The sequence below is a fragment of the Diceros bicornis genome, chromosome 32, assembly GCF_020826845.1.
Source record: "Diceros bicornis minor isolate mBicDic1 chromosome 32, mDicBic1.mat.cur, whole genome shotgun sequence".
NCBI lineage: Eukaryota > Metazoa > Chordata > Mammalia > Perissodactyla > Rhinocerotidae > Diceros > Diceros bicornis.
This window is the reverse complement of record NC_080771.1, coordinates 19599535-19613562: the sequence shown is the minus strand read 5'-3', so window position 1 is coordinate 19613562 and position 14028 is coordinate 19599535. Positions and strand designations below refer to the sequence as shown.

Genomic DNA, 14028 nt, shown 5'->3' with positions numbered 1-14028 from the left:
AATTGTGGTCTAGCGGAAGCCTCTGGAACACCGGAGGTTGGCGCTAGGCGAGGGTCAGGGCTCAGTTGTCGCCAGGTCCCGGCTAGTCTGACCCCGCCCAGGCTGCGCAGCCGTTTGGGGTTGGCCCCGCCTCCGTGGGAGCCCAGCCTGGCCCTAAGCTGGGCCAGCCACCCCTCCCTGGGCCCCTGGGCTGTTTCCGCTCGAGAACCCCCCTCCCTTTTGGTGCTCTGGCAGCCCCTTCGGGTCTTCAGATCTGTGCTCTAAGGCCAGCTGGGGCGGAACCCAGAGCTTCTGCTGTCCCGACATTTGTGCGCCGTGCCGATGCCAGTCGGGCCCAAAACCGGTTTCGAGCAGGCGAGGCTTTCCTTGGGCAGGAGACTCAAATACTCCTCAAGTGGGGCTCGGCTGGAGACAAGATTACTCTTACACTGTACAGTTGGGGTCTCCAAGACATTCCCATAGTTTTTTTTTTGCAGCAGGCGGGGCAGCTAAGAGTTTCATTTTTATTAATGGGGAAAGAAAAAAACGCTCACCCAAAGTTTCCCCATGATTTAAGTGACTAGATTGTCAATAATCTCCCTCCCACCCGTTGCCCTTTCCTTTCAACGCCCATTTTCGTCGTTTCCTGGGCAACACAAACATTCGGAAGCCTGTCTCTAGGTCAGGCCTGTTGGGGAAATGCCCTACAGCTAACCCAGGGGGGACCAAAGGTAAGGGAAATAGCTACAAGTCTGGCAGCTCCATGCCTTCCCTCCTGGCCAGAGATCTCTCAGTACTCCTGTTCTTCTAGAAGAGTTCTGCACCTTCATCGACCCTCCCCCCGCATCACCCCATCTCCTGGGGATGGCTGGTAAGACCAGGCCAAGTTTCTGATTATCCCAGGTCTGTACTACTTCGCCTGACTAGATGCCTCTCTTATTACTCAGCGAACGAGAACTCTGCATTGCCCTGCTTGTGGTGCATCTGAAACCTTCCTTGCTCTGAACTGTCCTCCTCCCCACAAGAAGCTAAAACACTGGATAGGTTGTGTGCGCATAACTTCCAGATACCAGACAATCCTGGCCAGAGCCTGGCCGTCACCCTGTCCTGAGAGTGCTGCTAAGAGGTCAAGTGAGCCAAAGCAAAAACAGTGTAAGTCCCTTCAACAAACAGGAGCTAAAGGATACTCTCAAGAGCATGGCCTGAGCCTGGGAAAGCCCTCACTCCTAGTGAAGGAGAGTGGGGACATGTAAAGACTGGCCCAGTAGCTGCCTGCAAAGGACTTCAGTCCCAGCTGGCCTGGAAGGGCACTGCTGTGCTTCCACCACCTTATGACTAGCTAGAACCAACCCTAGGAAGGCAGACATCCAGTCCCTTCCCCAGAGGTCTAGTCCCTTCTCCAGCCAGACACCTGCACAACCTGTGCTCCACCCCTCCTCCCCACCAGAGACTTGTTTGTTTCTCAAGTCAGTGCCAAGGGGCTAGGAGGAGAGCAGAGATTAGAGGAACATTTTAGAGTCATTCCATTTCGCAGCCACAGGGAAAGTCCCCAGGCAAGCGGCTTTTTCCATAAGTAACAGAGAAGGGAGTCATGTTTTATGAATCCCAAAAAGTGTCCAATTTGCCCCAACAGCCATAGTAAACAGGGCTAGCTTTAAAGGCATTTGCCTCTCCCCATTGGCTTTTTTGTGTGTGTGTGAGGAAGATCAGCCCTGAGCTAACATCCATGCTAACCCTCCTCTTTTTGCTGAGGAAGACCAGCTCTGAGCTAACATCTATTGCCAATCTCCCTCCTTTTTTTTTTCCTCCCCAAAGCCCCAGCAGATAGTTGTATGTCATAGTTGCACATCCTGCTGGTTGTTGTATGTGGGACACAGCCTCAGCATGGCCAGAGAAGCAGTGCATCGGTGCACGCCCGGGATCCCAACCCGGGCCGCCAGTAGCAGAGCGCGCACACTTAACCGCTAAGCCACCGGGCCGGCCCTCCCCATTGGCTTTCAGCTGAATTAGTTGGAGCTATAGGTAAAAATTTCACCTCATTCTACAATATCCAATCTAAAGAAAGATGGAAATAGCCAAAAAAATGAGCCAAGGAGTCTCAAATCCCAACTCCTATTCCTTAAAGCCTTCTATGGATCCAGCTCCTTCACACTGAAAGTGTACTAAGGCCAAAGGTATCTGTATAAGAGTCCTTGTGCCTTCAGGAGCCATGGCTGGCTCCAGCTGTGGTCTTCACTGATGTAACTGCATGCCCATGTATGCCAGATGCTGTACTAAGGCTTAAAGGCTATAATGGTGAGCAAAATTCAACCCCAGCTGAAAATTCATGAGGAATTCAAAACCTTCAGAGAGGTGGGCTGACACAATTGTTTAGTTCTCAGTTGCTCCTTCTCCCTGTTGAAAAGACACAGAGAGCTAACCCATGGACAAACTGGGACCATTTGGTGGTTTCCAAAGTCTTTGGGGTGAGCTGGTCCAGGAACTCTGTGAGGACCTTATGATGCCAGGTTCCATTTGCTTAGGGCCCCTTTATGGAGAAACCTGGTCACTGAAGCATCTCTACTCTCAGGGTCAGCCTGGTCCTTGAGACCTAAGGCCAAGGCCCTATTTCCCCACATTTCAGGGACACTTAGCTGAATCCTTATAAAAATAAAATGGCGAAACCCAAATAAAAACCTTACTTTCTGTTTAATTCGTTTTGCCAAACAAACACAGTGAAAACTTTAGTCTGACTAATTGTACAGAAAATAGAATTTGTAACCAGTAGCAAACATAACAGGATAAACCTAAGTCCCTGGCAAGCTGGATCTCCATCAGCAGGTTACCTAGATCCCCCTGTAGATGGCCTCCTGGGGAGGGAAGTCCTGGGAGGCAGAGACATAGATCTGCCAGTCCCCATCAGAATCACAGGCTGCACCTGGGAAGGAAAAGCATGAAAAGGAGAACTGATGTTACTTGGATCTCTTATCACTACATATGGAAGAGTTGTCTCTGATTGCTCGCCAACCTCAAGGTGTTGTCTTCCCAAACCCATAGTCCTTGGGCATCCCACCTGCATCCCTAGGGAGTAAGTTTCAAGTTCAGTGGTTCTTAAGCCTCTGCTTAACCAGAACCTGCAAGATAAACTGGGGGTGAGGTTGGGGGGGTAGACAAAGTCATAATTGCTGGTGTCACCAGTGCAGAGTCTGAGGTCCCAGACTTCAGGACCTCGCTTCAGGAGGAAACAGGAGAGGGACACCAGCAAAAGAGTCCAGCTGCCCTAAGACTCAGTACTATCAACCAATGCCCCAGGAGTATGGGGCAGTTCAACAGTGGCGGCCTGAGATCTCCCTAGGCTGGCAAGGGTCCGGGAGTCCCGCAGGCCGCAGGGGCACCCATTCACATTCCGTGCTTCTTGCGAATGACAGCCATGGCCAGCAGCCGATCCTTCTCGCGGAGTTCCTCGCGTAGCTTGGCCTCAGTGAGACGCAGGTGGCGGATGCTGCCCTTCATCTCCTTCATCTTCACCTCCATCAGCGCCAGGATGTCCCGCTGCTCGTTCAGCTTGCGCAGGAGCTCCTCCTCCGTGGTGCCTGACGACAACGAGTACGAGTGGTCGGAACCAGTATCAGGGAAGCCCTCTTCCCCCACCACCACCAACTGGGGGCCCATAGGGCATTCGGCGGCCTCCAGCCCTGCCGTAGCAGCCTCCAGCTCTGACGCGGCGGCTGCGGCGGCTGCGCCCTCTGCGGCCGCGAACTCCACTTGCACCGTCAGGTCGATGGGTTTCACGTCTTCTCCGGTGGGAGTGGTGGGCGCCGGCGGCACGGATCCTGGAGGCTGGCTACTGTCTACAGCGGCCTGAAGGGTTAGGAGCACAGCCGCAGAGGCGGACACCAGGTTCGGCTGCAGCTGGGCGCTCTGGGCAGTAGAGGAGGACGGCGAGGGCTGTTGCTGTTGTTGTTGCTGCTGCTGCTGCTGCTGCTGCTGCCTGCGGCGGGCGGCTGCGGCCCCCGCGGGTCTGCGTGCTACTTTGCGCTCGTTGACGCCGCGCAGCGGGAAGATGGTGGGGACGCGCACCGTATAGGTCTTGCGGCCGCCCTGGAAGTGGACGCTGCAGAGACGGTGGCCCGTGGTGGGCTGGAAGGTGGAGAAGCACCCACTGACGCCAGCACGGGACACGTTCTTGAGCCAGAGGCGCCGCAGCTCAGCGTCCTTGGGAAACGTGTAGAAGTGCAGCGCCTTGTCCCGGTGCGAGTTATTGTAGCAGCCCGGCACGCAGCACGTAAAGCCAGGCATGGCTGCGCCGCGCGGCCCGGCCCGGCCCACCGGCCTCCTGAGCCCTTCGACGGCCCAGTCGGTCTGCCGCCGCCCGCCCCTCGACGGGCGGCGCCGCGCGAGGCCTTCAGCGGCCTCCCACTACTGCCGCCCTGCGCGGCCGGCCTGGCCCGGCACCCCGTGCCCAGAATACGCTTCCCGCCGGCCCGCGCCGCGCCGCCCGCCCAGCCGCCCGCCTGCGCTCCGGAGTCGGCCCCGGGAACGCCGCGAAGGACCGCCTGGAAAGGAGGACTACGCCCCCCACAATGCACCGCGCCAGAAGCCGCTCACTTCCGGAGCGGGGGCGGGCTTATTCCGGCAGCTTTCCAGTGCACCGCGACTGCCAACGCAGAGCAGATTCTTCTCCCCACCTGGGTCATCCTGGGCGAAGTACAAAGGCATAATCGGTTGGAACGCTGTCACCCGTACCGTCCTTCAGAAGGACCCGAAATCCTGATGGGTATCAGGCGGCGCGCGCCACTCCACTGCGCAAGCGCCCTGGGCATGTGCCTACGGAAACTACAAGTCCCGCAATGCCCTGCGCTGAACTGGGCGGCTGCGGCGTGGAGCGCCCCCCAAGGGAAAGGTCGGGTTACTGCTGACCAGGATCTGGGCGAGGTTGTGCTGCCTGGCGGAAGCCGTCTCCCAACCCTTTGGGACTGTGAGTTGACGGCGTTCCTGCGGGAGTGGGGTGGGGAATCCCGGCCTTACGCGCTGAAAGACCTCAGGAGCCCCTTGCTCTGCGTTGGGGACGCTGCCCCGACTCAGCTGTTGCTTGCGTTGACTCATTTATTGGCCTAAACATACGTAGTCACCAGTAGGCGCCTACTGTGTGCCGGGCACAGTGCAGGGAGTTGGGAATCGTAAGGAGCCGGACCGACCTGGCCTGACTACCTAGAAGGATGAAGGTCTGACTTTTGGATAATAGATGTGATTGCACGCGAATGAATGTCTCATTACAGAAATAAACGTTCCAAAGGAATGAACAGGACAGAGGATTTGAAAATGGGAGGTGGAAGCTCAGGAAGAAGAAAGGACGAAAATGTTGGGTAGGGAGGAAGTAGCCGATTCTTGCCCCCGGGAACCGGCCTGTAAAGCTCCGGAGGCAGCAAAGAGCTAGGCTCCGCCCATAAAGAGCCTGGAAGGGGGCGGCAAAAGCGCGGAAAGATACTAAACTGAGTCAAGTTAAAAGATTTGGGATTTTATTCTGCAGGCGACTGGGGGCTATTAAAGGGTGTTAAACGAGAGGATGGACGGGATTTGTATTGTAAGAAGACACCTCCCCATTCCGTTGACTTCTGTGGGGAAAATGTTCTAAAGGGCAAGAGAGGCTGTGGAAAACCAGGGAGGAGGCCAGGCAGTCAGTCGTCTAAGGGAATTACCTGCAAGCTAGCTCTCCTTTGCTGAGTTCCCCCTTCCCACTTCTTGCCCTTCTTCACCCTTCCTCCTGACTCTCCCTCATTTTTTTCTCTCCTGATTACAGACCACGGGTATGAAATCGAAGACTAGTATATATTACTTCTAATTATTTGATATAAAAACAAAATCAAGCTATTTAAAAACTTGTGAAAGAAAAAAATAACACTCCAAATTAACTGTTACCTTTTTTTTGTTTGTTCTTTATTATAAAACGGACTCAAAATGTTTTAGAAAAATACAGGACAATGGGAAAAAAGAGCTATTTTTCTGGTCCCAACACCCAAACATTACCATTGCATTTCTGTTTATAACCAATGCGATCCTTTGTTATTTGTGTGGGCTTTTCAGAGCCATAGCAGAAGAAACTCCCATTTCTCTTGGTCTGGGAAGCTGGGGTCTCCACAGCTTGAACCCCTTCAAATTCAGAAATGCATTCTCTAGTATGTGTAGCCCATGGGGAAAAATGTGCCTTCATATGGGTGAATCATTTATACCACAGTAAAAACATGAATACATATTTTGTTAAATGTTTAAATGTTTATTAAATGTGTACAGTACAGCAAAAGATCATTATATCTGTTATGTATTTTCATCGTCATACAGTTATTGATATGGTTCTACTCCTGTCTCAAGAACTACTTTACTAAAAAAATGTTAGTGAGGGGTCAAATTGATATAATTTCTTTATGCACAAAACATTGAAGATTATGATGGATAAAATTCTACCTTCCAGTACAGAAAATCACCTGTAATCTACACTTAATCTACACTCAAGACACATCTGGAATGCATGGCTTTCTCCTCACCCGCACTGCCCTGCCCACTCTCTGTCTTGTCATCTCTGGAGAAAGGCAAGTACCTTGTCACATGTCTCCCTGCTTCCAATCTTGCCTCCCTGACAATCTGTTCTTCATATGGCTGCCAGAGAAAACATGATTACCTCTGCTTAAATCCCTCCAGTGGCCTATTACATTTTTTTTTTTAATTTTTATTTATTTATTTTTTTCCCCCAAAGCCCCAGTAGATAGTTGTATGTCATAGATGCACATCCTTCTAGTTGCTGTACGTGGGATGAGGCCTCAGCATGACCGGAGAAGCGGTGCGTCTGTGTATGCCCGGGATCCGAACTCGGGCCGCTAGCATTGGAGCGCGCGCACTTAACCGCTAAGCCATGGGGCCGGCCCTTATTACATTTAGAATAATGTCCAAACTCCTTTCCAGAGCCTTCGAGACAACATGAGGTCTGGCCCTTGCCAGTGTCTCTCACTTCTCCCTCCCTCACTTCATGAACCCAGTGTTTTGTTGTTTTTTTTTAACAAGCAGTAAATATAAAGTTTAATCAATTATGTAAACACATAGAATAATACTGTGCAAAAGTAAGCGTATTCTCAATGGTTTTGAAAAGATTTTTTTGTTTTTTCTGTATTATCCAGCTCAAGGCATGACAGATAGATAGATAGATAGATAGATAGATAGATAAATACATATGTGTTGCACTTAAGTGGTTGATAGTGACCATGGAAATGTGCCTGCAAAGGGCTAGCAAATTAAGTCAGATAACACAGAGGTCAGATCTAAATTACAAGGAATATTGATATGCTTTTCCTCTGCAGTTCTCTTATTTTGAGAAGCAAGAATCCAATTTTTTCTTTGCTCTGTTTTTTAACACAAGCACATATATGCCCATGCCTGTTTCCAGTATCTGATACTTTACACCCAGTCTAGAAGCAAACATGAGAACTCCACAGGAGACTCAGAACCCAAGTTCTAATTCAGTTCCCATGAAAATTTAAGAAAAGTGTAGGGCTGTAAATTGGTGAAAACTGTGGTAATGGAGTCTCCAGCATTAACAGAACTTTTGAAAGCCAGAATTCATCTCAAAATTGCACGTGTTTGGAGATCATAAAATGTAGCCCCCAAGTCTGCAAAGTGATCTCTTCTGATAGACAGATATCCCACAGACAGGGGTTTTTACAAATGCAAATCTGACCAAGTTACATATAGGATAAAATTATTTTTCCTGGCCCAAGTGTGTCTCTCTTCATCTTCGGGAGGGAGATGGGAATGAAAGACATTCCTTTTTTGTTTTTTTTTTTGGTGAGGAAGATCAGCCATGAGCTAACATCCGATGCCAATCCTCCTCTTTTTTGCTGAGGAAGATTGGCCCTGGGCTAACATCCGTGCCCATCTTCCTCTACTTTATACTGGACACCACCACAGCATGGCTTGACAAGCAGTGCATCGGTGTGCGCCTGGGGCGGAACCGGGCCACCAGCAGCGGAGCGCGTGCACTTAACCGCTAAGCCACGGGCTGGCCCATGACTGCTATTTATTGATGGCCTGGCTTAGTATTTGTCAGACCTTGAGTTAAACATTATCTCATTGAATCATTACAAGCCCCTTATTAAGTGAGTATCATCCTCAATTTATAGATGAGGAAACCAAGGCTTCCACTGGTTGCACACATTTGCCCAGGCTCATTCCCAAATTCAAAGTTTGTAAACCTCGCCCCCCCGCACACACCAAGCTCAGCAAAGCAATGGAGCTGGAACTGCAATTCCCGTGGGGCTGTGCGGTAGCATCGCGAGAGTTGGCTTAAATGCAGCGGCGGGAGGGCGACGTTTGTGGCTAGACCTGCGGTTGGGAGGGCGGGCGGCTGAGGCGATGGCGGACAGTGGCAACCCCGACAGCGAGCCTACGACGCGCACGCTGCTGCGGCGCGTGCTGGATACAGCGGACCCCCGCACCCCGCGGCGACCCCGGAATGCTCGGGCTGGGTATGTGTGGGCGCCGCCCGAGCTCAAGAGCAACCTGAGGGACTGAGTGGTGGAGTCCAGCGCTGACTTTGTTTGGAGAGGGAAGCCGAGTACCGGAGAGGAGTAGAGCCCAGGGCTCTGAGAACTAGCTCCACTCCCCTAACTGGGCTCGGGTCAGCTGTTTGTGCCCCCACCCCCCCGGGACTCCAGGCCGCTTGGGACCACAGAGCTCAACTATGCCCGCGTCTTTGGGTGTCCGCCTCTAGAGGCGAAGGATAGGCGCTCAGAATCTGGCCTTCTGCCCTGTTCTCTAGGTCACTTTTCCATGATGTGTCCAGGCATCTGCCCTGAACTGCCTCCCAGGTGGTCCCCACCTTTTCCTGCACATTTAGTCCTATTGTCTCTTGTAGCTCCCAGCTGGAAGATGAGAAGGGAGCTGGAGAGCAAGCCTGGGCTGAAGTTGGGAGGCAGGAACTAGAAAGATGCTTTGCGGGCAATTTGGCCTGATTTTGCAGGTGGGAGTGTCAGTTAGAGCTGTGGTGAGCTCATGGTGCAAAGGGTGTGGAAGTTGGCATCTACCAGACTGGGGCAGTGCAGTTCCTTTATAGGCAATGGGAAGCCATTCATTATGGGTTTTAGACCCGTGAGTGATGAAGTGGGAACAGTGCTCTGGGAACATTTATGTGGTTCTGGAATCTGAGACGGACTGGACTGGAAAGACCAGGGCTGGAGTGACCCATGTGGAGGTTGCTGTCAGACGCTGACAAGTACTTAAAAGGTTTAAAAATATTTAAATATCCTTCTTGGATTGTTATTTTAATGTCTAGAATGGATACTCTTCCAATTCTCCTCTTGTCTCTGTGGCTGACCCCTACTTCTGCCAAAGTCACCTCTGTGAAGCCTTCCTCAGCCCCTCTCTCTGGCTGGGTCATCATATTCCCTCTCTCTTCCCGTACCCCTCAGGCTCCCTTTCATCCACAACCTTGTTGACATAAAACTGGCAACAGGGGCTATGGGAGGGGCAAGTGGTTTCTGGGTCCCTGGCCCTGAAGGAAAAGGACTTCAGGCCAAGATCTCTGATGAAAGCTCAACTCTGCATCCTCTAGTTCCCCCTCCCTGCATAATTCAGAGCTGCTGGTCTTTACACAGTGCCCAGAGAGCCCTGCTTGAAACCCCTTCCTCTAGGAGGTTGAGCAGCCAAACAAAGATGACTGCGAGGCGGCGTTCCCAGAGAACCAAGGTAAGTGCCCAGCCCACTGACCACTACAGGGCTCTGGCTACCTTCAGGGAGCCTTGATGTCTAGCTCTGCTCTGGAGCCCACCTTGAGGGAATCTCGAGGCAAAGGAACAGACTGATTGCTTTGGTGCTTTTGCCCATAGTCTATTGGCAAATTGGCCCACGTTCAAGCCAGTGGACACCTGGAGGAACAGACACCCCGGACTCTGCTGAAGAACATCCTGCTAACTGGTGAGTGAGCACTGGCCTGCTGGTCATAGTTAGGCACCAGTCCTATGATTTCCCTCATTCAAGGCAGCATGCCCTGCCAGCCCACCCTCTCCTTGCTGTTTCTGCAGCCCCAGAATCTTCCATCGTGATGCCAGAGTCAGTGGTAAAGCCAGTGCCAGCACCACAGGTGGTCCAGCCCCCCAGACGGGAAAGCAGTCGGGGCAGGTACACAGTGAATTCCCTCCCTGGGCTGGGCTGTTGGCCAGCTCTGGTCAGGGAGCCTCTTGGGGATCCCAAAAGCCAGAATTGGGCTTCTTGGCCTGTCTGAGGTAAGCTCCATCCTTGTAGCCTGGAGCTGCAACTTCCTGAGCTCGAACCCCCAACAACTCTGGCTCCAGGACTGCTGGCTCCTGGCAAGAGGAAGCAGAGGCTGAGATTGTCAGTGTTTCAGCAAGCAATGGACCAGGAGCTGCCTCTCTCCCAAGGTGAGGGCCTGGAAAACACCTGTGGCCACTGTCTCTCTCCTTTCCTCTGGAGAGGCTCAGGAAGCCTGAAAAAGGGCTCTCATGAGCCTAGGTAACTTATCATGGTTTCTTCTTTTTACATTCTCTTGCAGAGCCTCATGGGAATGCTGATGCCTCCTCCCTCACCAGGTGCTGTTGCCTGTTCTGGGGGTTGGTAGAGAAGAGGTTTGGGGAAAGAGTGCTGACTAGAATGGAATCTGGCCATACTGCCCCCTTCCAGTTTTAGCCTCACAGCATGCTGGCTATGTTCTAAGAGATGAGGGCACCAGGGCAGATGGGGGAATCCTGCGGGGAGAGATGCTGAGCCTCAGGTACCTGACTTTCCTTCGTGCCTCCTCCCTTCCACCAGTTCCCTCAACCTGACCTTTGCCACACCTCTCCAGCCACAGTCAGTGCAGAGGCCTGGTTTGGCCCGCAGACCTCCCACCCACCGAGCTGTAGATGTGGGTGCATTTTTGCAGGATCTGCGAGATACTTCCCTGGCCTTGGCTCCTCCAGGTAAGGCTGAGATTTCCCTTTTCTGGCCTGTGGTGAAAGCACTCCCCATGACAGATAGGAGGTGCTGCTGAGTCCAGGGTTGCTACCCCCTCTGTTGGGTCAAGGACAGTGAGCAGGCCTGGCCAGTAGGTCTATGAGGAGTTTCTGTTTTCTTTCCACAAGGTGCCTCTTGTCTTGGTGGGGCCCAGTCTTAGTCCCTCAGTGTTTTCTAGGACCTCATATCCTTGAGGAGCTACAGGGCTGAGGGTAGGAAAAGGGTGTAATATGGTGGCTGGAGCTTGTTGGGTGGTTGAAAGGAGCCAGGTTTCAGGATCAGCTAGCCAGTCATAGCTGACCTGGAAGCCTGATTCCAGAAGACAAGTCAAGTTCATCAGGGTAAGAAGAGGGTTTCAGGCAGAGGGAGCATAGTGAGAAGTAGAGAGTGGAGGCATGGGTGACCAGTTTGGGTGGCGCAAGCTGTGGAGCCTGGGAATGGCAAGCAAAGGAGCAGGAACATAAACAAGGATTGCTTTGGAAGGGAGATAAGGCTTAGAGTACAAGGCAGTCTTCTCTCTCTGAAGGCCACTCGGGGTAGACTCATGGGGCCCACTACCCAGGCCCTGGTGACTGGGTTGCAGCCGGTGGGCCTGGAATACACTGAGTGCCAACTGGCCCTTGATCTCCAGGTAACAGCCTCAGAACCCCTGTTGCTACCCTGCCAACAGATACCGTGTTGGAGGACACACAGCCCTTCTCCCAGCCCTTGGTTGGCCAGTCCCCCAGTGTGCACCACTCCCTGCCCTGCCCTTCTCACTCTGGGGCTGAAGATGCTGAGAGAGCTGTCAGTCACAGGACACGGAGCAGTGGGCCTAGGCTGCAGAACAACAGTGAGTATGTGGGGCAGGTGGCCAGGAGCCAAGCCTAGCTTGGGCGAGAATTGGCACTGGTGGTTTTCCCTGCTTTCCCCCACCCCCCAACTCTTGGCTGTTGATCCCTCCTCCATCCAAGAGCAGCAGAGTCAGTGTTGGGCCAGGAGACTCCAAACCAGTACCCTAGGGCTGCCTCTGGCCTTCTCTTTTCCTTGATGTGCTATGATGGTTTTACTACTCCATCTTTACCCTTCTCAGAGCTACAGCCTTGGCCTACTGCTTCTCTAGCCTGTATTCTCTCCTCTTGATTCAGGTCCTGGGAAACCAGCCCAACTTCTGGCCGGAAGGGCAGAGGAGGTTGATGCCCTTGCTATGAGTTTCTCACACAGCAGCAGTAGTATCTTTGGAGAAGTTGCAGTAGAGCCCTTACAGGATGGAGTTGGTGAGGAGGCAGAGGAAAGAATGGAAGAAAGCTTGAGCATGAGCAAAGTGAAGGAGGCAGCAAGAGCACAAGGATCTGCCAGAGCAGAAGAGCCTGAGGGACACACACAGGTGACAGAAGCAGAGGGATCCCAGGGGGCTATTGAGACCAAGGAGCCTGAAGGATCTTCAGGGGATGTGGACACCTCTGGTAGGACAGGTAAGGGGCCCAGTGCAGGGATCAGGGGGTGAGTGGGTAAGTGACAACTGTGTTCAGGCCCAGCCTTGGAGGAGGAGCTTTTCTGGGCACAGGTAGTGTTCGGCCAGGGAGACTCTGAGGGGCCCCTTGCTTGGCTGGCCAGAGCTAGATGGGGCCCTGAGGAACAGGACAAAGAGGCTGTGGGCCTTCAGGGTTGAGTGAGATGGTCAGGCCTCAGCCCCTGTAACCCTGCCCTTCCTCTGCAGTAAGTCCAGAGTTGGCTGCCAGCACCCTGGAGTTTCTTCAGGCCAAGCAACTACAGTGTCTTGAGCCAGCCCCACCGCCTAGCACTGCAGTGTAAGATCTCACAACCCTGTTCTGCATGGGCCTCTTGGGAAGGGGCCAGGCACTGAAGTTAGCATTGGGCACCACAGGGTTATCCCTCTTCCGATAGGTATGCAGATGATTACCCAGCAGAGCACCCTGAGTTGGGCTGGGTGGGACTCACTGAGAGGGCACATCTGTCATCCTGGTGTCTGCTTCCAGGGGCTTAGAGGAGACTAAGTAGGGGAAGTGCCTAGGTTGGTATTAGTCAGAGAAGGCTTCCTGGGGGAGGATTAGCAGAATCAGACAGACAGCAGTGGGCCGAGAGGAGGGAATGTCTATCCCGAGGTCTGAGGGTTATGGGCCTGAGCAAGTACCAATTCATATGATGAGCCTAGACTGGGACATTGGGTCCAGACTGTGGAGGATCAGGGCCCCAGGGCAAGACCAGGTGTCTATGTGGCCCCCTGTCCCTACTGCCCCCCCAGCAGATAGTTGGGAGTTGTTGGTCCAGGCTGGCCGAGGAGCACAAGGGCCCCAGTCTTGGCAGGAGCCAGCAAGACTTGTCTTTGATTAGAGGCCTCTTCAGGCAGCAGTTAGCTAACTCTGTCCACTCCTGCACCCAGCTTACCTCTGGAGCCTCTGTCGGCCAGGCTTCCTCCCAGGGCCCGAACCCCTGGCCCCAAGCCCCGTCAAGGTCCCTACAAGACTAGACTGAGCCACTATGCAAAACTCTTTAGCTTCTATGCTAAGATGCCCATGGAGAGGAAGGCTCTTGAGATGGTGGAGAAGTGGTGAGTCCTGGACACTCAGGGTGGGGAGTGGAGCCCCTCAGATCATGAACAGTCTGTTCAGTCTGTTCTACCCCAACCTTCTTGGCAGCCTGGACAAGTATTTCCAGCATCTTTGTGATGACCTGGAGGTATTTGCTGCTCATGCTGGCCGCAAAACTGTAAGGCCAGAGGACCTGGAGCTGCTGATGCGACGGTAAGTGGGCAGAAGCAGGGAGGTGCTGGGTGTGGGAGTTCTGGTGTTGATTCTGTCTATTTCTATCCTTTGCCGCAGGCAGGGCCTGGTCACCGACCAACTCTCCCTGCACGTGCTTGTGGAGCGGCACCTGCCCCTGGAGTACCGGCAGCTGCTCATCCCTTGTGCATTCAGTGGCAACTCTGTCTTCCCTGCCCAGTAGTGGCCAGGCCTTGATGCTTGCCCTGTCCCTACTTGGGGCCACTTGGCTCCACATACTCTTCCAGGTCTCCTCCCCGCCCTCTAGCATCAATAAAGTTTCACAAACAGAATCTGCTGTGTTTTGGTGCAT

At 53.1% G+C, this 14028-nt stretch overlaps 2 protein-coding genes across 4 annotated transcripts; one reads left to right on the top strand and one right to left on the bottom strand.

Annotated features, from left to right (window-relative positions):
* Positions 1-2648: 2648 nt before the first annotated feature.
* THAP11 (THAP domain containing 11) lies at positions 2649-4655 on the bottom strand. The gene has a single exon (XM_058528065.1). The coding sequence runs from the start codon at positions 4255-4257 to the stop codon at positions 3358-3360; it is 900 nt and encodes a 299-aa protein (XP_058384048.1). The 5' UTR covers positions 4258-4655; the 3' UTR covers positions 2649-3357.
* Positions 4656-8301: 3646 nt separating this feature from the next.
* On the top strand, positions 8302-14008 carry CENPT (centromere protein T). 3 transcript variants are annotated; one of them, XM_058528063.1, is made up of 13 exons: positions 8302-8471; positions 9636-9690; positions 9831-9918; positions 9999-10122; positions 10246-10382; positions 10514-10550; positions 10771-10919; positions 11624-11785; positions 12081-12407; positions 12653-12743; positions 13337-13504; positions 13593-13697; positions 13776-14008. In XM_058528063.1, the coding sequence occupies exons 1-13, from the start codon at positions 8359-8361 to the stop codon at positions 13897-13899; spliced, it is 1680 nt and encodes a 559-aa protein (XP_058384046.1). In that variant the 5' UTR covers positions 8302-8358; the 3' UTR covers positions 13900-14008. The 3 variants fall into 3 exon arrangements, with proteins under 3 accessions (XP_058384046.1, XP_058384044.1, XP_058384045.1); XM_058528061.1 differs by having other exon boundaries at positions 8304-8471; positions 9600-9690; XM_058528062.1 differs by having other exon boundaries at positions 8306-8471; positions 9600-9690; positions 10026-10122.
* The last annotated feature ends 20 nt before the right edge of the window (positions 14009-14028 follow it).